The sequence below is a fragment of the Nymphalis io genome, chromosome 9 (genome assembly GCF_905147045.1).
Source record: "Nymphalis io chromosome 9, ilAglIoxx1.1, whole genome shotgun sequence".
NCBI lineage: Eukaryota > Metazoa > Arthropoda > Insecta > Lepidoptera > Nymphalidae > Nymphalis > Nymphalis io.
In genome coordinates this window covers 495,487-523,291 of record NC_065896.1, presented here as the reverse complement: position 1 = coordinate 523,291, position 27,805 = coordinate 495,487, and the positions used below count along the sequence as shown (strand labels likewise).

At 36.0% G+C, this 27,805-nt stretch overlaps 2 protein-coding genes across 10 annotated transcripts in view; one reads left to right on the top strand and one right to left on the bottom strand.

The window, feature by feature from the left end:
- The window catches only part of LOC126770944 (epsin-1), a 37,415-nt gene extending 30,743 nt beyond the window's left edge, over positions 1-6,672 (top strand). For 6 of the 9 annotated variants that reach the window (XM_050490566.1, XM_050490568.1, XM_050490570.1 and 3 more), the window contains 4 exons: positions 493-619; positions 878-1,053; positions 1,141-1,395; positions 1,549-4,659. In XM_050490566.1, the coding sequence (XP_050346523.1) occupies positions 493-619; positions 878-1,053; positions 1,141-1,389 (552 nt within the window). In that variant the 3' untranslated portion in view covers positions 1,390-1,395; positions 1,549-4,659. Of the gene's footprint in view, positions 1-492; positions 620-877; positions 1,054-1,140; positions 1,396-1,543; positions 4,660-6,535 lie in introns of those variants that run through there. The other 3 variants (XR_007669499.1, XR_007669498.1, XM_050490564.1) reach the window with 3 other exon arrangements.
- LOC126770945 (protein singed) overlaps positions 4,728-27,805 on the bottom strand; it is a 44,372-nt gene continuing 21,294 nt past the window's right edge. Inside the window, exons 2-10 of the mRNA XM_050490571.1 lie at positions 26,211-26,435; positions 20,917-21,025; positions 14,875-15,022; positions 13,499-13,684; positions 11,186-11,414; positions 6,790-6,946; positions 6,515-6,676; positions 6,252-6,379; positions 4,728-6,010 (exon numbers count right to left, since the gene is read on the bottom strand). Of these exons, the coding sequence (XP_050346528.1) occupies positions 5,811-6,010; positions 6,252-6,379; positions 6,515-6,676; positions 6,790-6,946; positions 11,186-11,414; positions 13,499-13,684; positions 14,875-15,022; positions 20,917-21,025; positions 26,211-26,430 (1,539 nt within the window). The 5' untranslated portion in view covers positions 26,431-26,435 and the 3' untranslated portion in view covers positions 4,728-5,810. The remainder of the gene's footprint in view (positions 6,011-6,251; positions 6,380-6,514; positions 6,677-6,789; positions 6,947-11,185; positions 11,415-13,498; positions 13,685-14,874; positions 15,023-20,916; positions 21,026-26,210; positions 26,436-27,805) is intronic.

Sequence of the window (27,805 nt, the reverse complement as noted above, 5' to 3'; positions counted from 1 at the left end):
AGACACCGATACTTAATAACCATATCATTAGATTAAGGATTTGATATCGAATGAGTAATTCGGAAATGTATTGGAGTTTTTTTTTTTAAACACAAATTATACTATCTAAAAGTGACCGACGACGTTAACCGAATGTCTAGATATATTTTGTGTATGCAATAAATGTTGCCGAAATAAGCCGAAATGGCCTAGTGGTTAGAACGCGTGAATCTTAACCGACGATCGTGGGTTCGAACCCGGCCAAGCACCACTGAATTTTCATGTGCTTAATTTGTGATTATTATTCATTTCGTGCTTGACGGTGAAGCAAAACATCGTGAGGAAACCTGCATGTGTCTAATTTTATTGAAATTATGCCACATGTGTATTCTACCAACCCGCATTGGAGCAGCGTGGTGGAATAAGCTCCAAACCTTCTCCTCAAAAGGGAGAGGAGGCCTCAGCCCAGCAGTGGGACATTCACAGGCTGTTACTATATAATAAATGTTGCAGTTGCAGAACAAGTCTCCACTGTCGATCCTGTCGTCTCCGTCATCGTCCGAGCTGGAGCAGTTCGACGCGCTCTCGCAGCGACCGCGCACGCAGCCGGAGAGCGACCCGTTCGACCTGTCCGCGCTGGGTTAGTGCCATGTCGCCTCGACGACGAATTGCTTTGGTCGATGATGTTCAAAGTATAATATAATATTATATGCAATATATACATCTTAAGTAGTAGTAAGTCGTTCGTATCTATTAAAGGTATATAAACTGAAGAAAACTATATTCGTTATGTTGGGATGGATGGTCCATCGATTGGTTTTGTGAGAAACTCGTTGGTCAATGTCTCATTATCTTTATTTTTTAAATAAGTTTCATGTATACTTATATTTTTCCACAGGTGATAGCTTGACCCCGAAGCCGGTGTCTCCCCCGAACACTGGCGCCATTAAGAAATCCCCCTCTGCCTTCCTCGGAGAGAACTCGTCACTCGTGAACCTGGAACGTCTGCTGCAGCCCGTCGCGCCCGACCCCCCCGCACCCAACCCCTTCGCGAATGAGCGACCCCCAGCACCCGTCAGTATTGCGCCCATACACTGCTACACGTCGATATATATGTTAGAATGAGTCAAAAACGCATCATAATATAATATTGTTTTGCAGGTTAAATTATCGATCAATGAAATCAAACAGCAACAAATGGGCCTCAACACGGGGCTTTCATTCCCAAGCGCATCGCCTGCCTTTGGAGCCCCTCTGGCCGCTGCGCCGCCTCTGGTCGGGGGCCCCTTGCCGCCGCTGTCGGGCCCCCATGCGCTCGGGGCCGCAGCGGATCCCTGGGCGCCGGCGCGCGCCACGTCCCCCTGGTCGCCGCCCGCCACCAGGCACACTCCAAATCCCTTTCTATCCTAGCCACAGGTATGGAACATATTTTTGTATAAATATTCTAATTTCTTGTTACATCTTTTTTTATGATAAATTTTAGTATATGCAGTTAATTTTTTTGTAATTAACTTGTAAATGAAAATGCAAAATGTTCCTTTTACAGTAGAGTATTTTGTTTCAGAGCAGCTCTCAGTAGACAGGCAGCTCACAGCCACGCTTGAAGGTACCGTTTGGTATGAGACCGATGGTACACATGCTTCATTGTTTCATCAGTGCATAAACACAAGTTTGTAACGAGTGTTGCCAATTGAAAACACTTTTTATTTTATTAAAATTCCACAGCAATAAGAATTATATATAAATTGACCAATTAATTATTAAAGTAAGCTCGGAGTTCAGCTAGCTGGTTTGTGTGTAAGGATGGAACAATAAACTAATTTTACAATGACACTTGACTGTCAAATCGCTCACGGAAGTGTAGCCGTCGGTCGCTTTCTTCTATTTAGATTCAATCTAATAACTAATCGATCAATTCATTTATGTCAATGAATAATTATTACTCTAAACACTATATGTAAAATTGTCAAACTAATATTTTTAAAAAGACAAATGACGATAAACAATATATTTTTTAATTAACAAAAATAAATTAAATTTCATTTTTATCTTTATAATCATTAGAAAATGACAATTCTGTAAATAGTGTTTGCACGTCTTTATTAAAAAAAAAAAATAATAATATATATTTTGACAAGATTATTTATAATCGTTTTTTATTTTATCTTGCGAGTGGTGTATTTAAATTTAGTGTGTAACATAAAACGTGAAACTATTGTGGTGATAGGTTTAAATTAAGGTATATGAGGATAGATACGGTATATAATATAAATGAACGATACATAGACTGGGTACCGCTGTCGCGTAGACTGGACGCGTTCAGAAATACGCGGGACATATTAAAATACTAATTTAAAAATATCACAAATATGTTTTTAATATTTTTTTTCTATGTATTCGTAAAATATCGTAAACTTTACATGAAAAATAAAATATAACATTTTAGGTGCTAAAAATAAGCAAATATACCTAAATAAACAAATCGTAACAGTATTAGTATTATGTAAAATGGAATAAATACGTTTGTCACGGTTTCTGAACGCGCGAGTAGAGTAGCATAGACAGTTAGAATAGTGTTAGTGAGTCTGTGGACGATATTTCCACCACAATCGATAACACCAATTGAAATAATTTATTATCTGTAGTTGTAGAAAATTGTGGCGGGAATATATTCCACGAGCTCGTTAAGACGGCTGTTTAAGGAATTAATGTAGTTGTTAAAGGAATTTCACAGTGCAGTGTATTACGATTAGAATATTATTAGTTTTAAATTCGATTCCATTGGTGTTTTCTCATCACAAGCAACCGTTAATATTATTAATTAACGTGATAGGAAAAGTATTCTAATCCAATATGTTATGTTACTACGCTTTATATAATTTTTTTTATGTCAGTAAATAATATCTCTGTACGAAAACTAGTAACCTCTCATATCTGGATTGGAAATCAAACAAACCAGAAAATGCATATGAAAAGTCGATATAGAGATTATATGATAATCTAACATGAATTTGTAAGAAGACTTTTTGACTTACATAATATGTAATCTGTATTATATTGTTTTTATTTTGACTTTTTTTTAATTATCTTTTATTTAATTAATGTACAAAAACGAATAAAATATTATATAATAGATTGTGATTGCAGTCTGATTTGTAGTAAATTGTGTTGTAGTCACCAGTGTGACGTAAATTTAATTAATAAAATTATTTGTAAATGTAATCATGATTTATATATTTATATGGCATTTTTAAACTGTTCTTAAATGTTATCAACGTTTACAAGCAGATACTCTTAAATGTAACGAGTAATAGCTGCACTGTGAAGGTCCGGCCGGTCCACAATCGCGGGCTACGTCGTGAGGAGTGCAAATCGTGCCTTAGATAACATTTTATTGTGGTGTCGAAGCTCAGTCTGGGCTCTGTGCTGGAGGACTAACTGAACACGCGACTTTTGATTAACGGTTTTTTTTATTTATATACTTTACATAAATTTCATTCTAATTTATTTGTAAACAAATACGTGTTGGTTATTTACTATCGTGTTCCCTTAAACTATGAAAATGTAATAAAACTTTTGTGACGAAAGTCGTCTCCAATCCTTGGTATTAACTCGAACATGTGTATAATGGAATACAAAGATCCTCCGCACGAAGCTGTCGAGACTTCGAAGTTAACTATTAATTAATTCAGCAATCGGAGATAAGTCGGGCTGATTAGTCAGGTGGCTGTAATGATAGATGTTAATATTGTGTTTGAACTTTATTTACGTGAAAATGTCGCCACCTGTCTATTGTGGTCGTCAACTTGCACGCAGATCAAACTACATTAATCTACATGAGTCTGGGGCCTTTTTTGGGTCTGTTGACTGGTATTGGCTGTATAAGGTGTTTGGTCTGCGCGCAGCTCAAACCGCTCGTCCATTTTATCGAACTTGCCTTGCCTGAACACCGATGTAGCAATATGCACCTTCTTACGACACTCGTCATAAGTGTCAATCTTGTATAAACTTGTGTCTCGAGTCTTTTTAAAATCATTAATATATAGGAATCGTTCTTGTTTATCATTTTGATATCAGCATGACTAGTTATTATTAATTTGGAGGCTAATCACGCTATCGGCACGCCGGCATGTCGTGTAACTTTTTTAGGATTTTTTGTCGTTTAGCGAATTAATTATGATATTCGAATGAGACAGGGCCGAGGCGAGTTCGCGACTAAAAAATTGTCCAAATCCGCTTTATTACGTTTCTTGCGTACAAAATATTCCATTTTATATGTCTATAAGGAAAACCCTCATTTATGTAGAAAATTCTATGTTATGGCAACACTGAGTATTGCTTATTGTATTTTTGTGATCACAGGTGTTTGTATACATAGCAGGTGTTGCCAGAGCAGAGTGTATCGTTGTTGATACTGACTACGAATTCTATACGGAAGCAATAATGTCATTTTTACACTGGCAACATATGACTAATGTTCTTTTTTTCGCTTTATTCTTTTAACTAGCGATTCAAATATTAAATGGTTATTATTTGTATCAATTATGTAGATAAATTATTTTTAATATATTAATTTTGACCAATAAAATGCATCGATGCTAATCCAACGTGTCACAGTAGCTAGGGAGAACTGTAAAGATTTAATGTAACTATTTAATTAAAATATATAAGTTTTTCAATGATCTTCGTTTATTTCCCCCCTCTCTCCACTTCCCCAAACATTCAAAAAATAAATAAAACACCACGAGTACAATATGATTATAATTTATTTATTAATAGTTTACAAGACGTTATCGTACAAACATTTAGGATCAGCAGTAATGCCATACATTCTCCATTATTTGTTCGTTATAAAAAACTTATCGAGACACGTCGCTTCCCAAACGCGAGTACAAATACAAGTCTCATTCGGCTCCGTATATCTCACTCGCTCACTGCACCGGATTCAAAACTCGTAAAAATCTTAAAAAATCTCGTCTAAAAGGTTAAAAAACGTCGGAATGGACGAACATTTGGGAGCGGTGTAAATGCAGCTTAATCCTATACCGATATTACTTACATTAACTTAATTAGCTTATTCATACGAAGCCAGACCGCGAAGGGAATGTTCGGCAGCACGTCTGGTATTGCGAATAGCCCAGTTACAACTTACTTACGGTACAATGATTACCTGATTCATCAATTTTGTAGGACCCGGAGGACACGGACCGGCCCGGCCGACGGCCGGCAACCGTATCGGACTCATCGACTAGACGCTACGACAACCAATGTGTATTCTCGAATGATTCCAATATAATTAAGTCTTAATTAAATTAAATTTAGATATTTTAAAAATAAATATTCAAGCGATTCCGCGTCACGGGAAAGTATAAAAATAATTCTCATCAAGCGATTACTTCGGCAGATCTACCAATATAAGAAAATAATCTATGATTACGGTAATTAGACAAGCGATATTTCAATACGATCACATTCGCACGCGTGCGATAAATATCTTATCCCTACTGACGAGTGCGAGGGCGCGTCCAGGTGGCGCTCTGTTTTTTTTTTTTTTTTGATGAAATGTAAATTAAACAATGCCACGTGCATTGCAGACATTCCCGTTTTTATTTTTATTAAGTACCACTGTCGGCGGATTCTGCCGAGAATCGGCCGTTTGGATCGTTCGGACGCCGACCGCGCGGGCGGCGGAGGCGGGCGCGCCAGCTGGAGCGCACTCGGAGAGAATATGTGGGGAAGTCTAAATCTCAAGTTGACATCGACGAAATGCAATACGACGTAGAGTGTCGGACGGCGCGCAGGTGGCGGGGCGCGCGAGGTGGGGGGGGCGCCTAGTACTCCCAGTGCGTGGCGTGCGCGAGGTCGGGCCCGGCGAGGCGGAAGTTCCCGTTCTTGGCGGCGGCGAGGTAGCTGTGCGCGGCGCGGATGGCGAGGCGGGTGGGCTCGCGCAGCTCGAGGTGGAAGGGTTGGGGGGAGTCGCTGTCGCACGACACGCTCTCGCTGTCCGCGTGCCAGTACTTGCCGTTCTGACCTGCGGGCGGACACGAGCACGTGAGACGACATCATTCTTGATATCTCCAAAATGAAAGCTTAAAAATGCTTGTAATTATTTTACATATTAAGGTTTGATTTTAATGAAAATAAGTCTGTAAAAGGAGTCTTTGTAATTGCGTCTCCCGTTAAACACGACGAGATATTTCTCTATTAATAAAATTAAAACTAATAATATTTATGTGAAACAGCAAAACTATGTTCGCAAAGTGACGACGTACCTTTGAAGTAAACGGCTCCCTTGGGCCCGCGGATGACCTGAATGGTCTCGTAGTTGGCCTTGTTGCACTCGAGCTTCACGCCCTTTGGCCCCACGAACCCTTGCTCGCACTTCAGCACGAGGATTGGCCTGAAATTATATCACTTCCATTGTGAACAAAGTTTTTGAAAGAATATTATTTAAAACGAATTCAGTTAAATTGTTTTTTGTATTAATAATTCATTAAATATTTTTAGGCTAAAAGATGTTAATAGTGGCACGGACCTGTTAATGAGATAGAAGTAGTATTTGCAGTTGTCGTCGATGGTGTCGGAGTTGGCGTAGAGGTGTCCGGACCGTTTGGTCATCAGATATTTGCCGTTGTTGGCGCGGAACGCGACCGCCCCGTCTCCTTGCCACTCCAGCTCGAACAACGCGTTTGATGACCTGCGGGAGAGGACCGATGAACTGAGCACATAGCTTTCACAGCTCATTGTTGGTAAATTCATATTTTCCTATTTTCTTATATTAATTTTATAAGCACTAAAACAACTACGCACTTGTTATCCCCACTGGCCTGAATGCCTCCGCCGGTCTCCAGGGTCCAGTACCGGTCTTGCATGGTGCGGATGTACCAGCGTCGGGTCGCCCAGTCGAACTCCAGCTGGAAGGTCTCGTGGGATGAGATCTCATCCTGGTTGGCTGTCACGTCTACACCTGATGATGGAAATGAGAAATGTACTGTTTAATTAATCTTGTATATTCAATTCAAGTTAAAACATTGCATAATATACCTTAATAGCGAATAAAGTGTTTAACTTTTATTTAGGATAGCCCTTTTTTGCCGCACTGTACATTATATATTATATAGTTTAGTAAATGGCGCGAGTCGTGTCGGTTATAATGATTTCTTTAAATGCTGGTATCACTTAGTGCCTTATACATTAAAATTGTTAAAACTAGAACAATATTAAAGTTGTTATGCTTCATTAAACTTTCCGTAAATATCTTGATTCTATGCAAAGAGCTTTTGTGGAAGAGGTTGAAGCTCATCCGGCCACGCTGCTGTTCTGGGCGGTAAGTTTATGTTTTCGGTGGCTGCTGTAACCGGCTTGCTTATGTTCATTCATTGCATTGCAATTGCATGGTGTTATAGTTACTAAACTAGTTTAAACACGTGGTTACGCCTGCGCGTGAGCAAGGTTTTAAGTATCCTGTGGGTGGATGTGTGTTGTGTCATATATTCTTAATTTCTTAAATTACGGTAACACTGATTTTTCCGTTTTCCTTTTACACGACCAAATAAAAATACAGCTATATTTTATAAAACTTCGAAATTCGCAGAATATTTTATTTTTTAAGCTCGTCATTTAATAAATTTACAAATATTTTTGAACGTATACGTATGTTTTATATATTAAGCTAATTCTATATTAGTAGATAATTAGTAAACCAAAGTTAGTGTGACTAAAATTTTCGATGTTTTGTCCATATTTTTTCCTTCTTTAGAATAAAATATTTAAGGAATAAACAATGGTTTTGATACTATGTTTGCGGTATATTTTATGTATCCGGAAAAGTAAGCTCATTATCCTTTAATACTAATCCAATTATCTAAGATATTTATCTATCTCCCTTGACTGCGCTAGTCGGACTGCAATTAGCAAGAATCTTATAAGAATTTATGACGGACTTGAAGAACAGTAATTAGTACTTACAGCAGACCACGGACAAATAAAAGATGTTTAATGAAGCGGTTTAATTACAGGATACACATGTTTAGAGCAGTCAAAGTGTCGTGCCGTTAGTGTGATCGCAGTCAATCTGTTCGCGACGCATGCGCAGGCATCCGTGCAGGTGAAACTAGAAAGCAAGTCTCACAATGGAGGTTTTTTGTGCGGAATAACTGAGCCGAGATCGTTGGAGAATTACATCGGCGTTGATATAACGGAATTTGTTATAAAATAAATTATTTTCTTGTGGGACTTTTTTTACTTTTTTACAATGCAAATGATAAAATGGAATTGCTTGTTGAAATAAACTTTAGTGGTTAAAATAATTTCATTTTTGAGTCATTTCAATTAGTTCTTTTGGATTGGTCACGTTATCTTTCATTATAACTGACACCGATCATTTTCTAGTAAAACTGGCGATAGGATTCGCCAGACAAGATGAACCACGAGGTCGACTTCATACCGCAAGATACCACCTGTATTCTGTACACCGTGCGATTAGCACACATTCGTATCGCGCAGTAACCGATACTGCAAACCCTGACCTTCGTAAAACTCTCGATACGATTACCTACATCGGATCATATTTGTTTGATAATATAATATGCGTTTAAAGATTTGATAATTTATCTCCGCCTGACATGATCTGATCGGATCTTTTGCATCAGTACAAGACACAGGTCGGTAGTCGAACCCAATGGTCGAGCCTATACAATTTTTGTGTTTTACAGTCAATATACTGTCAGCAGTAAGCCAGTTTGAAAAATGGCCGTGTTACTGTCCCGAGTTATGTAAAGCTCATGTTGTTCTGTTCTGTTGGTTCTGAGCCCGAGGGTATAGAGAGAGTGCACCTGTGTTTGCAGTTGGCTTGTCTCTGAGAATTGCTGCCTTGGGTGAAACCGATCTGACTAAACCGATGACATCATCATCTTATTGTATACAAATATTGAAGACGGTCCTGTCCAATCGAACTAGCTTTTATACCGATATCTTATAAAGAAAGAGAACAATCGACTATTGCAATTAAAATTGACGATTCGAGAACTTTTCTTATCTGAAGATCTGACATAGATAATTTTCTTCTGACGACCAGCTACCATCGCCAAGTTTGAATACAATGAAATGTATTTGAATACGGCGCTTATTATTCTACAACGTTCGTCGACTTTTCGTCTTTATTAGGTGCACTCGTTACATGAAACAACGTGTTCCGTACGCGTGAATCGTGACGGAACATCGGAGCGTGTTCTCAGGAACGTGACGACGCATCCGAGGAGTTACTTCGTAGCTTAAAATTGGACGTAATTTACACAAACAAAACGTGCCTTCTCGTTAAAGGAAAACTGACAAACGAGACTGTTAGCCTCTTTCAACAATCCGCATGAAAGGATATAATAAGAAATATTTCAATTCTGTAATTTCTTTGGTATATGTATAGGTATACTAAATTATCAGCAATTTCAACTGCGTCGTAAATTGTGTGAAATATTAAAACTTGAAATGGCAATCATTGTTCTTTAGTTCCATCAACAATGGTTGCATGTTGAAGCAATCTCGAGAAACTGCATATAAAATCTTTAGCATCAAATATGCATCACCGCTTCCAGCGGTTCCGGCCTTCTCAGAACTCTAGCCATTGTCTCCGTCTACGAATGGATACATTGCGTGGTCCAACCTTATGTACATACATTTAAAGGTTATGTTCGTGTACGACGGTTACAGAATCGTCCATCGTATCGCTCAGTACATACACATTGTTCCCGTGTCTCAGTGTGCGACAATGACTATTTGGTTGTGATTGACGGGCTTTGTTGTTAAACTTGTTGTTAGTTGTTGTTAGATATAAACAAATAAGCTGACACATCTTTGCTTTTAGATTTTATCGTAGTTATGTATTTTCATATACAGCTAAATTTATATTAGCTGTGTCAAAACGTCATATTCCATTTCCCATGGATACTTAAAATCCTCTTCTTCTTTTAATGACGGTGAGGTGAGGGTAGGTTTATAGCGTATTTGGGTAACCACAAACGAATATACAATTATATCCGTTGAACACATATATCGTTTGACCGTTGTACTTTATAAATAAATATAAATTAGCAATGCATTTTCGTTTTGGAAACAAAGATTGTATCCATCTTCTGTACGTAATAAATCCGGCTAGTAAGTGTAGGCTAATTACATACTGAGCGATTGTTATTCAGTTTTATTATTGATAATAACTCTGAGTATCCTCTGCTTTTATATTATCTTTTCCTTTAGCCGTACTTTTGATGAGTGAGGTCTGTACTTGTAGTAAAACTAAATGCCGTGTCTTGATTATGGTTTGAAGATATTCTGATCATGATTTTTTATTTGTTGTAGGAATGTGAAGGGCTAATATTAAAGTATAAAAGAATACATCCTATACACTTAATAAAAAGATTTGAAGCTTTCCACCACGCCGCTCCACTACGGATTTGTGGATATACATTTCTTCTTGTTTTCATATATACCGATATATTATTCTACGATTTTTGAAACACTGAACGTCAAATTAACTAATTTAAGTTTGAGTGATGACATGATAGGCGACCAATGAGTGAGTATTTAGTCGGTTTAGTTAAACTGGCGACCATTATTATATTAAACTTTATGTCATGTTGTTCTCATTTAAGTGACGTTCGTCGTGTTTGAGTATAAAGATTATTTGAACATAAACTAACTGAGCAACGTTTCAGAAAGTGTACGTTAGTGTACCACCGCCTGGGCTCCCGTGATCGAATTGTAATTAACTCTCACCCGCGTCGGATGCTGCGCTTCTCGATTGTTTCAGTTTCATTGAGTCGTAATTACAACGCGCCCGGAGCGAGCCGAGCTATTACGGGGAATTATGGGAGAGGATTACATTCACGAATAAAACGTTATCCCTTGCAGATAATTTAACTTTAAAACATTTAATTATGTTTTCAAAGTAATTTCGTTATTATTTGTTCTACGATGGTGCATAATGAATGCTATTGACACGGACGGGGGCGGCTGAATGAATATGAACACGTATATACGACAATAATATTACATATAGATACTCCCTCTTTATTTAGACTAGCTCATTACTGTTCGGTTTGATTGAAAGATTGATAAATCATATAAAACTATAATAACTACTCATTTTAATGCACTCGATCAATTTTAATGAACACAACAAAAAATGTAAACCGTAGAGCGATGTCGAACTTACCCTGTTTAACGGAGACGTACTTCTCGTTGAGAGCGGCGATGAAGGCGGCCTGCGGCAGGCTGTCCTCCAGCGAGAACAGCTCGTCGCGGGTGACGGCGGTGGAGCGCGTCTTGAGCACGGCCTTGGAGCCGATGGGCGCCAGGTACGCGCCCGCGCCGTCCCGCAGCGCCAGCGCGCCCGAGTGGTACTCCGCGCTGAACAGGCACTCCGCCGTGCACGTGTCCAGCAGCTGCGCCGAGGTGGCGAGGGCAGAGTCGCGGTTATTCGGTGTAAGGGTAGGAAAGGCAGACATGTTTATGTATGTTCTGGGGAATCTCATATGGAATAATAATCAGGTCCATGTGAAACTTTTGAATACATGCTCATATAGTAGACGCAGACATCTTTGCCTCGGCTAGAAGTGGCGGAATCACATTTGTTATGTTGTAATTATTTTTGTAACAATCTTGGTGTGATGTGTGACGTAAAGCTCTCAATGAAATGTTTCTATTTCCCCTTATACATTAAGGGAGACGTATTTAGACTGAGAACTCAATACTACTTTAGCGGTTGCTAAATTTTCATTTACTGTGTATTATAAAGTGGGCAATTTGACGTATTTCTATGAGATGTGTTTTAAACTATATATTTATCATTATGACATTAAATACCACTATTAATATATAAATCAAACTACACCCATAGCGTTTATGGCATTGTATAAACGCAAATGAATAAGTAGACTGCTATCTGTATTGGACACGCTTCCCCTCAGTGAGACTTTAGACGAGACATTGCACTGACTCGCATTTCCATGTCTAATGGATAAAATACCTATTGTCTATCACGAACACAGAGCACATAACACGTAGAAATGACATCATACATATTTTTATAAAAATATTCAATCAAAATAGTGTGTTTCTATAACAGTGTTCTATGTTTCGATTTTTTTCATATATTTCTTATAACGTAAGAACAGATACAATTTGTAATAGTAAAGGGTCGACTAGTTATTGCAAATTTCGACGTAAATCAATAGTACTATCATCGCTGGAAACGAAATAAAGTCGTGTCGTGATATTTCGTTACTAAGGTTTTTTTAAATGTTTATCAAAATTAATTATATATTCTTTATTATTAAATAATTAAACAGGAAATATAATGAAAATGTGATTCTAATTTGACTTCGAATTAACATATATTATTGCAGTTTTTTTGCTAAACTATACATCATTAAAGAGGAGGCTAGCTATTAGAAATAACTTAATCAAATAACTGTTATCTAATGGTACGCTAATGCTTGCCATTTATCTCATGAATATAAGGTCGATGAACTGCGCAGTATCTAAACCTCATGAAAATGATTTGCCACAGGCGAGCTAATAGTGTAATTTCCTGCCATCATGAGTGATAATTGATGCAATTGTTGAAAACCCGAAGTCGATATCACGGAACAGCTAGACGAGATTACTTGATCAAATAAAGATTTAAATTAAGAGTTTTTTAGAAACAAAATAAACGTTAAGATTTTAAAATAAAAATCTTCAATCACAATATAAATTTCATTTCAGACCATCGCGTACGGCTCTGCCGATGTATTGTCTGTTCTCAGGCACGCCTGCGAGTATTGTGTGCAAAACGCGCTCACGCACTGCACGCCTTTGTAATACCGATGGCGCTGTCAAATGTTAGTCATTGTGTTGTCGATGGAAGCGATAGGAGTAGAAAAGGGCTTTTCTATGCGATATGTAACTCTTAAATAGATACCGCGAAATGGCGCCGTTCGAAAACGTAACGCTTTATTTAATCGTTCGATTTGAATCAACAAAAACCATGAAATGTATTTCGATAACCGTTATACATTAAACGAATAAACCGCGCCGCGTTAAGTTTCTACGAAACATTTTAAGGAATTACTTATATTTTATTTATCTCCAATTTAGCGTACAGTTTGTGTTAGGAGTGGGAACCTCGTACCTGCGACTTTTACATCGCCAGGCGGCCCGTAGACCTTTGCGCTATTGACGCTTCAGTGGAGTTTAATAAATTTAATGAAAACATTAACCAAACGTCTAAAAGGAAGAACTTTAGTATTATACATGAAGTTGGAAAACTAATTATTATATTTATCTGAACATATATTTAGTTGAAATTAATGCATATATTTTTATATTGAATATTAATGCATTCGTGAATACTTAATTTTAATTGAGTTCTTCCTTAACCACCACACGCGATATGAATTAGAAACACAAATTAAGCACATAAAAATCAATGGTGTTTTTCAGTTTTGAAAACTGTAATTATATTTATAATATCTGAAGTGCTCACCTTTCCAGCGGCGCTGAGGTACTTATTATTGCAAGTGTGCAACGCGTACTTTCCGCCCTCGTCCGCCCTGAACTCGAGGGTGAAGAGCGTGTCCTCGCCCCAGGGTACATTCGCGTCCACGTGGATCTCGTCCAGTGACTCGGACAGGTGGGCGAAGCGCTTGCGGCCGATTGACCGAAGGTTGACCTGAGCGAATATATATATAAATAATAATTTATATAAATTGGCTCATGAAATTGAAATTGTCTATTATAATAATACGATTATATGTGTACAGAACTATCTTCTGACGTTTATTAGTGTCTGGAGTAGTTTTGTATTATTCTAAGATTCTTCTCAAAACAGCTTAGGCTAAAATTATATAAAATGTTATTAATAAATTGATAGTGAGCTATTTACTTATTATATTTATTTATTTTACCGGTGGTAGGGCTTTGTGCAAGCTCGTCTGGGTAGGTACCACCCACTCATCAGATATTCTACCGCAAAACAGCAATACTTGGTATTGTTGTGTTTCGGTTTGAAGGGTGAGTGAGCCAGTGTAATTACAGGCACAAGGGACATAAAATCTTAGTTTCCAGGGTTGGTGGCGCATTGGCTATAAGCGATGGTTGACATTTCTTACAATGCCAATGTCTAAGGGCGTTTGTTGACCACTTACCATCAGGTGGCCCATATGCTCGTCCACCTTCCTATTCTATAAAAAAAAAAAACTGGACAAAACTCAGATACAGAAAGCATGCAACATCAGTTGAACTGAGCCCGTTTAAAAAATACCAATATTATAATTCAAATCTAGAATATAATTAATAATAAGGTACTTGCACAGCACGGGGTTTAATCGAGAATTGTAATTATGAACTCAAATGAAGAAAATATTTGTCCATTCAAAGTAGCTCTCAAACAGAAATGCCAGTCATTCTACAGGAAAATATCTTATTACATTCGTAAATATTGGTCAGCGGTGATATCTCGTTTACGATAATATCAATTTCCTTTAGGAAATAATGTCCAATAGCGACTGATGGCGTGTCGTGCTAACGCGGAGATGATCACGCAAATATCCGACACGATTTACGTGTTCCCCGCATACGTTTACTATAATATTTTGTACAAATATTTCGTCTTTGTGGGACACAGAGTGACTTAGTATTTATTGATGAACTATTTGATTTATGTGAAAGTTATAATAGAAAGTTCTTAGTTTGTTTTTTAATCTCTTATTTTAAAAACCGAGTACAATGATTTATTTAAAAGTAAATAAATAAAAATGAAGAAATTTTAATAATATTTTAATGTAAAATTGTCTGCTTATATTACACAGCTCCAGAAGGAAACGTATATACATAAGGCATAATGAGTAAACTTGACCTTACCTGTGGCCTTGCAGCCAAGTGCACGTGCCAAAGCTCAGCATCGCCAGGGACCTTAGCTGTGCAGGTGAGCTTGTCAGAGCTGGAGCCGAGGAAGTAGCCGCGTTCCACATTGCGGAGCGCCCACCGACCAGTACCATCCTCGGACACGCTGCGCAAAATAAATTTGTTTATTTTCAATTTTATTTTTACAAATTTGGAGGAATTATTAACTTACACAAACTATACTTTTTACAGCTATTTATTACAGCTTTATTAAATAAGATAATGTATAATTATAATTAAAATGTTTGTAAGTATCGTTTTACTTCATATAAAATTAATGTAAGAGAAAGTGTTACTATAAGTGAGTGCTTGTTTGAACTTTTAGATCGAAGTTATTATATTTTTGAAAAGCGATCAAATTGTATATAAAAATTTATTATGACATCAGTGCATCAATATGAGAAATATTAATATTTTTTAATTATCAGAAAGGCAGATGAGTAAATCAGCTATCGGATAACAGGTATTGGCATTGTAAGAGGAATTAGCCAAATCCCCATGATGCAACACTTTAGGAGCTAAATTGCAAAATGAATAGCTTAATACTTCAAACGTTAATATCCTCTACACCAAAGACGCCATTATGCCCATAATTAATGAGCTCGCAGTTAACTAATTTCAGACGTTCCGTACAAAGCCCGCACCGCATGTTTAACTTGAAAGGATCGAAACGTGAAGTGAAAAATGAGAAGACAAACACTCATCACAATGGAAAATGCAACACGCTCGGCTAATTAAAATGCAGGGCGTCACAAAAGTGCTCCTCGATGCGAGAGAGCTGGAGATGAAAGGAGTCAACGTATTTACAGCTATGAGTGTGTTTGGGTATTGCTTATTCGTCTGTCTATTTATTTTTGTGAAAAATTCATATTTACTATAGACAATACGAGTCGACTCACAATCAGCCGGTTCTATATTAAAATCAGATTGATTTTTTTAACGAATTTAAATATTTGATAATAAAAAAATTCTCTAAACATATATGTCAAGTACAGTAACAGCCTGTTAATGTCCTACTGCTGGGCTTAGTCCTCCTCTCCTGTCCCACTGCTGGGCTAAGGCCTCCTCTCCATTTTGGGGAGAAGGTTTGGAGCTTATTCCACCACGCTGCTCCAATGCGGGTTGGTAGAATACACATGTCGCAGAATTTCAATGAAATTAGACACATGCAGGTTTCCTCACGATGTTTTTCCTTCACCGTCAAGCACGGGATAAATTATAAACACAAATTAAGCACATTATATATTCAGTATAAATATTCAGTGGTGCTTGGCCGGGTTTGAACCTACGATCATCGGTTAAGATTCACGCGGCCATATCGGCTTCGTTATATGTCAAATTAAATCAAAACTTAGGCGTAATATATATCACAAACTTACAATAATCTTATAAATGATATATGAGCTCTTTGACAACTTTCTACAAAAAAAAAATTATTAAAAAATACTAACGAAAATTAAAAACAAAACAAATTATAGACATATAAATATACACAATTGTTATACATTTTCCAATACATGAAAAGTTGGAAGCGGGGCTTAAGTTCATATATAAATTGTTGGGATGACTAATATATAATGCGAGACGAATGACTGGCAGGAGTGAATAACATTAATGTTATTATAATATTCAGCTTGTCATTACACCTTATTTCACCATCGACAGCGTTATTTAACGGAATCGCTTGGAACTTTCAAATAGCTGTAAATGCATATTTTATCACAGCCAACGTCCACAGCTCAGAGATAATAGTAAAATTTAATCTCGTATGCGATTTTAAGTCTTCGCATCTCTAAGTACCTCTTCAATCAAGGGTTGAATTATTAGCTTTCTTCGTTCATTTCCTCAACCCTGAGGGCGCAATTATTTTTCTAAACACTTCTCTGCGAGGGTTTCCTTCATAATCGAATAACTTATTCGGCACGCGCTCATTAAAATTCACATTTCAACCCCTGCCTCCCCTTCGAAAGAATATTATCATGGGAAATTCAACCTAAAGCTGTTGTTGCTAAATCTGTTTTTTTTTAAATACGAATTCATTCTAAGCTAATATAAATGTTATTCTTGTGTCGTAAAGTACATTTTCGTTTGTAAGCCGAGCCCTCTCTAAACAAGGATGCTTTTGTTCTCGAAAGGTTAACGCGTCATTTTAGGTTTTTGTCAAACGATTCGTTGTTTTTCTTTGAAATGTTATCAAATGAATCCTAACTTTACATGATAAAGTAACAAAAGTTATACGTATTTAGATAAAGATGTAATTTTTTTTTTAAAGAAAATTCAATTATTTTTATTTTATTAAAACTAAGTAAATGTGATAGTCTTATTCATTGAGATGTGTGTGATCAATATATGACCATAATGTCCTTTATTGCTCTAACGTATTCTAATATCTTTGGCGCGAATAGCAATTACGGACAAGATGCATCTTTAATAAAATTAAATTCGCAGCTTCCAAGGCAGCCATTCCTCATATTAAAGTAATTAAGTGCAACGAACGAACCGGTTCAAACCAGTACATAGATATTTTACAATGCAAATTTAGCTTTAATTATGCATTAATACAATATATCTTTAAATTAATCGTGATAGATACTTCATCGATTTTATATTTAACTTAAGGGATGATTCATATGAGTCAGTATTGTTTGTGTCGCGGAGAAATATTCGCGATCGGTGAGTCAGTCAGGCGGAGTACTCGCGGCGCCTTGTTATTGTTGTGACGGTTCAACAATGGCGTATTGATAAGAGATAGAGCTGTCTGAGTTTGTTGCCAACAGAATAGCTGTTTAGAATTTATAACGAAGGTGCAGCACATATCTTAGACTATTAGTAACTTTTGGAATTATTTCGATTTGGATTGCAATTTTTTCCGTAGATAATAATAGTATGTATGAAGGTTAATGATGCATGTATTGTTTTAAATTATTTGATTTTTCTCAAATGAAAAAATTAGAATAGGTATATACAATTAAATTTATTCTGTATGAAATTCAACGAATGCATAAACTTCAATAGACTTAATATTTTTTTTACAAATACACAGAATAAAAATGAAGACTTATAAAACCTATCGAAGCATGTATTGATAAGTGTAGATTAATCACGTATGGCTTAGAGTTATACACGACACTATTAATTGTATGACGCAGAGTATTTCTCAATTAGGACGGATTACCAACAGACTACCAAATATTTCTAATAGAAAAATGCAAAGTCCACTATTATAAATAGAGATGTCCTTCTGAAGGATTTCGGTCATGGCGGCTAATATCAAGATAAGCCAACTGCGCAGGACATAATATAGTGCACAAGTGTATGCGCAAACACAGGTGAACTCTCTATTCCCTTAATCAAATCGAGTCAAATTGTTGTAAATGTTTCTAGATGTTTCGATCAGCATCTGCTGTTATTAGTTTGGTGATTTCGCCAAGCCCTGCTATTGTCAATATTCTCTCAGTCGTGAAATCTATTAGTATGATTCTTCCTGTAATAGCGCTGATATTGCGATTGTATAAAATTTATACACTTTAATTTATCTACATCATCTAACTTTAAATGTTAATGTGTGTTTCAAATCTAGCAATTAATTGTTAAAACATCTTCACAAACTTCGATTGAGCTGAACTCTTTTATATACTTTTACTGCTGGTTATTTAATGCTTAGACTAACTCCCAACACCTCCACATACGTGCAAAACTCCGAGTGGAAACTAGTCTACATAAACTTATATTTAAGGTAGTGTGATATTTCTTTCCTTAATCTTCAAATAAGGTGGAGTGGTGTCTATGTTCATTTGAATTATTTGTATATATACTTATAATATTTTCATAACAAGTCAACATTAAAACATTACGAAGAAAATATTCACGTTATCTGATATATCTTGTAAGTATCACGAAATTGTATTAAGTTACTGCCATTTTGTTTTCACTTGCATTAATAATACTGTTGCGAATATCCATCGCGTTCGAAGCGAGAAGCACCACGGAGCTTCCGGTGAGTCACGGGGATTAGTATTCGAGGGTCGCGTAAGATTTATTGTTATCCTGAGACAAACGTGCGCCCGCGACTCCGCGCGCTGGAAACGGGAAACGTAACGACAATAAATTGAGCGTTACTTTTTTGGGAACACGTTTAGTTTGCCATGTTTGGCGAGTATTGTGAGATTCATTATCGTCGTTACGAAATTTGCGACTGATTCTGTATAACCTTTAAAGTTATCTTCAAGTATGTTATTAACCGTGTTGTAAAACTTGGTGGTAAGGCTTTGTGCAAGCCCTTCTGGGTAGGTACCACTCATCATATATTCTACCGCCAAATAGCAACACTTGGTATGGTTGTGTCCCGGTTTAAATAAGCCACTGTAACTACAAAACTATAAGACCAAATTAAGATCATTAAAATATTAAGGCCATTTTCACGTATTCTAGCCACAGTGCCATCTCGGCATAATATAAATTGTTTTGGTTATTCATATCTAAAATAGCTAATTATTTTCAAGAAGATTACAAAAAATGAAATGTAGATAGCACGATTGATTTAAATTCTAAAGCAAAACTAGAATCTTCATAATGAATCCAACTGTCCCGCTCGCAACAACCGCAGTATTAACAAGATTGTCTAGGGCTGAGCTAGTTACGTTTAATTAAATAATACTTTTTATTTTTAAATCAATAAAAAGCACCTAATGGTTTAACATCATACATCCTTAACTGGGGCTTTGAATAAACCTGTACCAATAAAGAAAGGATTCATGGTGGCCGATCTCGCTCAACTCATGACCAGCTGAATTTCTCTCAATTTATTTGTTCATATTTATTCTTTTTTCAACTTCATGAATTATATTTAATTTCAATTTATATGGAACAGGAACATTAAATGCGCTAATTGTCACATCAACAGTTTTAATTTAAAGCGGGTGATAGTGTGATAAAAAGGGAGAGGAGGCCTTTAGCCCAGCAGTGGGACATTCACAGGCTGTTACGGATACCGCAAACGCATAATTGTATTATATACATTCTCCGAAATGCGCTACATCTTCTAGTATAAGTTTTATTTATATTCGTTTAGTAGCTTATTCAGTTATGCATCTCCTCATTTATTTATATAGACAATTTTTGGTATTATTTGACCTCTTTGATACTCGGTAGACCTACGCAATTAAATTTTAGTACTTTTACTGTGTTAATAATCTGTAGCCTCTAGATTTAAATAAACGCTACTCATCTGTATGCTAATGTGTATTGCGTTGATAGCCCTGTTCAACGTTAATATATGGCCCGTTTGTAACTACTTGCGAGGCTTTTATAGACTTAGGAAAGATTTTAGGGATCGGCACACAATGGATAATCTAGTCTCCGTTTAGTAATAGCTTTACGTTAATCGAAGTATCTATCATTTAAGCTCTAGAATGAATTGTAAATCCTAGGAATTTTTAAAGTAAAACATCTTTCAACTGATTATTCTTTTGTCGTGTGGTAGATCGTTTCCTTGTGTGTAATTTCCAAAAAAAAAATGGTTAAACATTATTGTGTGTAATATTCTAGATTTATGTGTACGTTTCAGTATAGGAAACGAAACTGCTACAAATAGTTATAGAAATAAGTCAGTTCACGACCAAGACAGAAGCATTTCCAATAACACGTCGGGCAAAATGATATAAAAATATAAACGTATCAATTGTACAGTTTAAACAATACAGAACTGAGCTGGGATGACTATGTGAATGACCGAGTACTGCAGGTACCAGCACTGCGGCAAGCATCACTGAATTTTCATGTGCTTAATTTGTGTCTATAATTTATCTCGTGCCTCGGCGGAGAAGGAAAACACAGTGAAGAAACCTGCATGTGTCGAACGAGAATCTGACACATTTGTATCCACTAAACCGTATTGGAGCAGCGTGGTGAAATCGCAAATCGCATCCTCAAAAAGTAGAGGAGACCTTAGCCTAACAGTGGGACATTTAAAGGCAGTTTACAGTATATAAAACAACTTACCTGATTTGGAATTTGCTGCCAGGCTCCTTCTCTTCAGACTCGCACGTGACGTTGCCGAACGAATCCACGGCGAGGTACTTGTCTAAATGCGAACGGAGATAGATCATACCTGGAAACAAAGATTGTATTACTCTTAATGTTTAAGACGATACTCATACTAAGTACATAAGATAATACAGTTACACACACATCGGCGATTCGTTAAAAGACGCTAGCAATAGAATAACGCGCGATAAAAGAAAAGTACATAATTGTTTTAACCGTATTTTTATTAATTGATATAAAAATACTTCTATGAACCTCCTTCAATACTTATAATATTTCATTTTATGTGAATTATCACGCGAGCTAATTGTAAGCAAATAGTCGTACACTAATTATCAAAATCACCAAACTATTCCTTCCTTCCTAACTTATATTTATATCGAATATTTATTGTACATAATTATCTATATTATGTACAATGTGTCTAATTTCACTGAAGTTCTGCCACATGTGAATTCTACCAACCCGCATTGGAGCAGCGTGGTGGAATAAGCTCCAAACCTTCTCCTCAAAAAGAGGAGAGGAGGCCTTTAGCCCAGCAGTGGGACATTCACAGGCTGTTACGGTTACGGTTATGCATATAATAATTAGTTATACGCAAACGGAAACAGCGTCGATGCGATATTTTCCTTAAGTTTGACATAAATAATATGTACTAGAACAAAAACTTCCTTATGAACCCATAAATAAGCATTTAAAACTAAATGTAGTCATTTCAAATATTTTAAGAATATCGTGTGTAAATATCCAGTGTCCTTTAAAGGCACTAGGGGATGACGACTGTCTGGAGCTCTGGTCAGTGAACCTGTCTGCTGGATCAAGATATCGATTCCCGGTCGTGGCAAATACTAGCTTATTCTTATTTGTAATATATATTGTTGTGGTCCTGTGTGTCCTCGGTATATAAGGCCTTCGACTCAACTTATATAAAAGTTTAAATTAACAAAATTATTAAAAACGTTTTGTAATTTCAATTACAAGCTGTTTTTTTATATAGATAATCAAAACATTAATTTAAGAATATTAACAAATTATGAAACATATTTTTTATTTAATTCGTATTTAACGATATGTTAATACGTATTTTTTTTTCTTCGACCGATCGTTGGTGTCAAAATAACTTTAAAATGTTTTAGAAATTAAAATTCGTAGAGATTGAACGACGATAAAATAAATTTCACTAAATTAATCACGTTGAAATTATTTAGTTATAATTAATAGATTCCATATGACGATTGAGCTTTATGTATATGTCTTTTACATAACGTAGATCCAACGCATAAGAAATAATATATATTCAATCAAGAAGATTAATACTTACAATACAGATTATTTTACATACATACATACATACATATATAGACGCTAATATGGGACCAATACTACCCATCTACAATGGACCACCAACGATTACTCTACCTTAAAATGAATTAAAAAGAATGCTTTGAATTGCCACGGTCCAGTATAAAGGGTCAGACATAGTAATTACAGGTGAAGCGATATATCGTATAGTATGCAGCGCCATTGTTATTAAAATTGCTGTTATATTACAGTTGATGATACCTGTTAGCACAGTGCCACACTGTCAGCACAAAAATTATCTTGAAATATTAAAAATTGATATGCAACATTGACCAAAATAGTTATAACGTTAAAAGAATACAAGCACCAGAATAGCGTGTCACCGTAAGTCGGTTTTCGATATTTGACGAGTAAGATACGTTTCACTATAGCAATGTTGGTCAGTTAGTTCTCCACTTTCATCAATAAAAGAAACTAAATGCAAATTTAAAATTATGCAAATAAATATGAAATATTTCCGGTGAAATGGGCATTTCTACGGAATACTTTAAAAATTAAAATGCGATTACCGTTTCATTTGAATTATTCAAACAACATTTTTGTAATCGTGACATAGATTATTGTAAACAGGTTATATGTCACTAGCGCAGCTGCTTCGCACGAATACCACTAAGATATAAATGGTATCACTCACTAAACTATATAAGAGCATTATTTTCCCAGCCACTTATAAGATATTCTACCGCAATTCAGCAGTACTTGGTATTGTTGTGTTCCGGTTTGAAGGGTGAGTGAACCAGTGTAATTACAGGCACAAGGGACATAACATCTTGGTTCCCAAGGTTGGTGGCACATTGGCGATGTAAGCGATGGTTAACATTTCTTTAAATGTCTTTGGGCGTTAGTGACCACTTATCATCAAGCGACCCATTCGCTCGTCCTACCTATTCTATAAAAATAAAATAAAAAAATATAGATCAACACAGCTCACATTGTAAATCTCGGGGATATGATTTTGCATCTTCATCGAAAAATATCATGAAAACGTTAGCTGCTAATTTATACAAAATATTTACTAATTAACATACTATATTAAGGTAAAAGCAGAGTGAAAATCACTAAAGTACTTTCTGATATAATCGCATCATACAGACATACGATGTGGAGACATCTTGAATTTATAATATTTTTGTGTATTGTAAGTTCGAAATGATTTGGTTTTACATTCAGATTGAACTGGTACTCGTGGAAGTTTACAAATATACGTACTAACGAACGGTCGATGAGATGAGCGCAGGTTTAAACTCGTATGAAAATTATTTACAAAACTTAAAAGATGGTTTTTTACTTATGAAACCTGTAAGGTTTCTTTAAATGCTTCTTTATTCTATATTTTACCCGTAGCATAGCACTTATAATCTTATTAAAACCAGTTTAATTATAATCAGATTGGTGAAAAAACACTTTCAAATCATTCCAAGGCTATTTAATTGATTGTGGGTGTCACCCTGAATAGAAAAGTTACAGTTATTATCATTTTCAATCATTTATATAACATAAGTTTGTTTAATTAAATAACACTACAACGCATATGCAAGTTGCTTTATTGATACGTAATATTAATTCGGAACTTGGGTGTCTATTTTTTCAATATATTTTAAAAAGGCAGACGAAATAATAAATCACTGATAAGCAACTTGTCACACAAACAACGGCACTGTAAGAAATATAAGCCAATTCTTAAACCACCAATGTACGGCCAACCATGGGATAAAATATGTTACGTATCTTGTACCTGTAAATTGGCCTACTCACCATTCAAGCCGGAACACAGCAATACAAATCGCTGTTTAGCGATAGTAGCCCTATCACCGACAGTTATATTGGTTTTCCTATTCTCTACAATCAGCAATTTTATAAAATGTTACAAAGAATGTAAACAGTTCGGCGAGTGTTCACGATCCCACATAAGTAGTTTGTCTTACGTGAGAATCTGGTTCTTGAAAACAATGTCGGCGTTTGTGAGTTTTTGCACCAGCCGTCCCACTTAACAGCTGTCATGTGGAGGAAATCATACTGTTGCAGTGTGTCAGCTAAATTGACTCGTTGACACTTGCATAGTTTATTACTCGTCACTATTGATAATAGATAATAAATAACAGTTAAATTTTAAAACAAACATTTTTTATTATTTCACCAAAATTCCAAAACATTATAATCAAGTCCTGTTTAATTCGTTAATCGAACATTTTCCAACATCCAAGTATTTTTATATTAATCAATATATTTAAAATCTCTCTAAGGCACTGACTTATTAGTCATTGTGGAATATTTGACCTGAAGACGTCGAAAAGCTATTTTTTGTAACATAGCTTTTAGATGCTTGATCAGGAAGGATTTTTTTGAAAAATAGTCAAACGTGACATAGCGAATGTATAAAAATAACCTTAAGTCTAAGCCTACAGCTAAGATACTATATTAAGTACAGAATAAGAATAAATTGAAAACTATTCTAGCTTTAAAGCAATATCATTAAACGTGCAAATTACTTGTTACAAAATAAAATCATAGATTCAATTCATACTTCGACATGTTTAAAACATATCTCAATTTTCAATGGGCATAGTATAGGCGTTGATGCGGTGGGCGGCACCAGAAGTATTGATTCGGGATGAGGGTAACAGCTGGGAGACCTTGGCAATGGGGTGCGACCCTCGGCTCAATTATTGGGCCGGGATGGATTTACATGTGTGGGCGAATTGAAAATATTTTAACTCAACATAAGCGTTGACTTCAAAGAGCTCGCCAGTGGAATGATTAACGAAAATGGGGACCTTTGGAAAACATGTTTTTAATTAAAATTCTAATTAGAATGTATTCAAACATTAATTAATAATAAGTTCCTTTCAAACACTTTCCCATATAAAAGCTGTTATTTCTGACTTCAATCGGAAACTAACGATAAGTAAGAAGGATGAGTTCATTACGGTGAGCAAAATTTACGGCAGATTCCATTCTTAGCGCCTGCTTAGATATTTATAAATATTCAATCGTTTCATTTTTTTCATTTAGCAATAGTTAAAAACTGTGTCACTTAAACATCAGCACTTCACAGCGCAAGTTGCCTGGAAGAGATCGCTATTTAGCGATAACGACGCCTATACAAAAACCACAATACAATCGTTACAATAGGTGTTATTCCACCAACCCGCATTGGAGCAGCGTGGTGAAATAAGCTACATATACCTTCTCAAAAGAGAGAGGAGGCCTTAGCCCAGCAGTGGGACATTCACAGGGTCACATTATAATAAGTAAAACAATATCACAGTAAGTGATATTGTTTTACTTATTATAATGTGGTTGTATTGTCCTCATGTTTAATATTATTATTAAAATATTCAGGTTCATCTACATTTAATTTACTAAAACAATAATAATTAAAGCTCATTTAAAATCAAACGAGAAATTTTAACAACATGAACAGCAATCCAAAACGCGTCGAATCAAATAATCCCGCGATATACGACAGGGGTGGTTTGCGTCAATTAGTGCGGGCCTGCGGGGTGGGAGCCAGTCGCAATCAGCTCGTTTTCAGTTGCGTTCGTTTTTGTTCGATCGGAACGATTTTTGCTATTTGCATATGGAAATGAGCCTTTAATCGCGTTTTGATTTATTTAACTTTTATCGCAACTTTCACATTGAATTAGCTGCTTCAGCTGTTTATGATATTTACTACAACTTTTAATATGTACAATTTTTTTATTTCTTTTATTTTAGAAACATAATACTTGGTACTGGATGTGTAATTGATAGAATTATTTCATTAGACTTCGTGACAAATAAAAACAAAACTTGTTTGTTTCTAGGTCTTACTGTTTTTAAATAATTAATAATAAAAAATAGCATTCTAATGCATACGAAATAGCGTTAAAACATTCAAAACTTACTATCATTGGCGTTTCCAGACGCTGGTTCAAGGGTCCATATCTGTTTCTTCTTAAGGCTTGTCCCATTTGCGTTGATCTTGAATCCGAAGGTCTCGGCTGTAAGGTACCGATACCGCGAATTGATCAGCCCGATGGTCCACCAGCCACGCTGCTGGTTCTGGGTGATGATATCACCAGCTCCGTTGACTTCACCGTTGCTGTGTCCGTTTAGACCGTTCATTTTGCCTGGAAATAAATTGTCTATTAAAATTTTATATCTAGCTAGTATCTGTCATTTATAATTTGAAAATTATTGGTTTTACAAAATATGTATTGAAAGCATTTTACTGAGACAAACTGTTTCAGATCGTATTTTATGCTATCAAGTTCAGATTACCCACGGTCCAAGCTTCGTAGAAGACAATAGATCATTACTGTTCAATTTTACGTTTCATTTAATATAATATTTTGTCAAAATAATTTAAATCTTATTTCTGCACAGATAAGGTCTACATTAGGAGTGTATGTAACACGAAAATGCGTAAACAATTGGTCGAAATATAAAATAATTGTAAGTCACGGTTTAGTGTAAATATTTAAGAATATGTATCAAATGAGTTTGAACTTAGTCAACGTCTCTTTGTGTTTCAGAATTTACATCTTACTGTAAAGCGAATTATGTTTATTAAAATATCACGATGTTTTCCAAACTCATTTCGGCTGCTATGGACATTTTTAAGGGAGACTTTATAGGACATTACACGACATATTATGGTGCGCAAGTGTCAATTGTCAACTTCCAATTTCTAGGATGCTACCGAGATTCGATGGTTAAGCTCAATAACTTTTGACACGCACCGAGGTTTGAGCCCAGAACCTCGGGTTCTGCAACCGTATAACTGGCCACTAGACCAACGAGACGGTATATGTACTTATTATTTTACAATAGATCTATTATATTTAGTCTATCATGTTACAGTTTATAAACATTTTGTAAGCAGATGATTCATTTCAGAAATTCGTGGTTCAGGTGTAAGGCAGTTATCACTTCGTTAAGTATTAACCGGTTGTCGAGAGTTCCTCGAAGATATCATCACTTCACAGCTACCGCGTTGAATAGCCTATCTTAGTCCATAAACGAGACGAACTAGATCCACACATTATAGCGCCGGTCCAGATTACAGCATCCGTTACACGCTTCCGTACGATAATGGCGGAATTTGCACCGTTTAAGTCTAGAAATACTGCGGTCTAAATAAGTTAAATGAACATGTTCAATATTGGTGGATGTCCGTGACTTTGTGCTCAAGGTTCTTTTTTGAAGCGAAATTCTACAAACTATACCAGAAACCCTCAAGTTAAACTAATAAAATGACAAGGTTTCTCAATCGTATTGATACATGAACGGGTGTAAAATATAAAACATTGTTTTTTGTATATAAAATATATGTCCATAATTTATAATAATTAAACTATAAACTTGTAAATGTATAATTTAATTGTATAAAGATTGAGTGAGGCATCGTCGAGACATATGAATGGATATTCTTAATAATATTCACACACACATTCAGATTGCATCGGTGTCCACGCGGCGGACACCGATGCAATCTGAT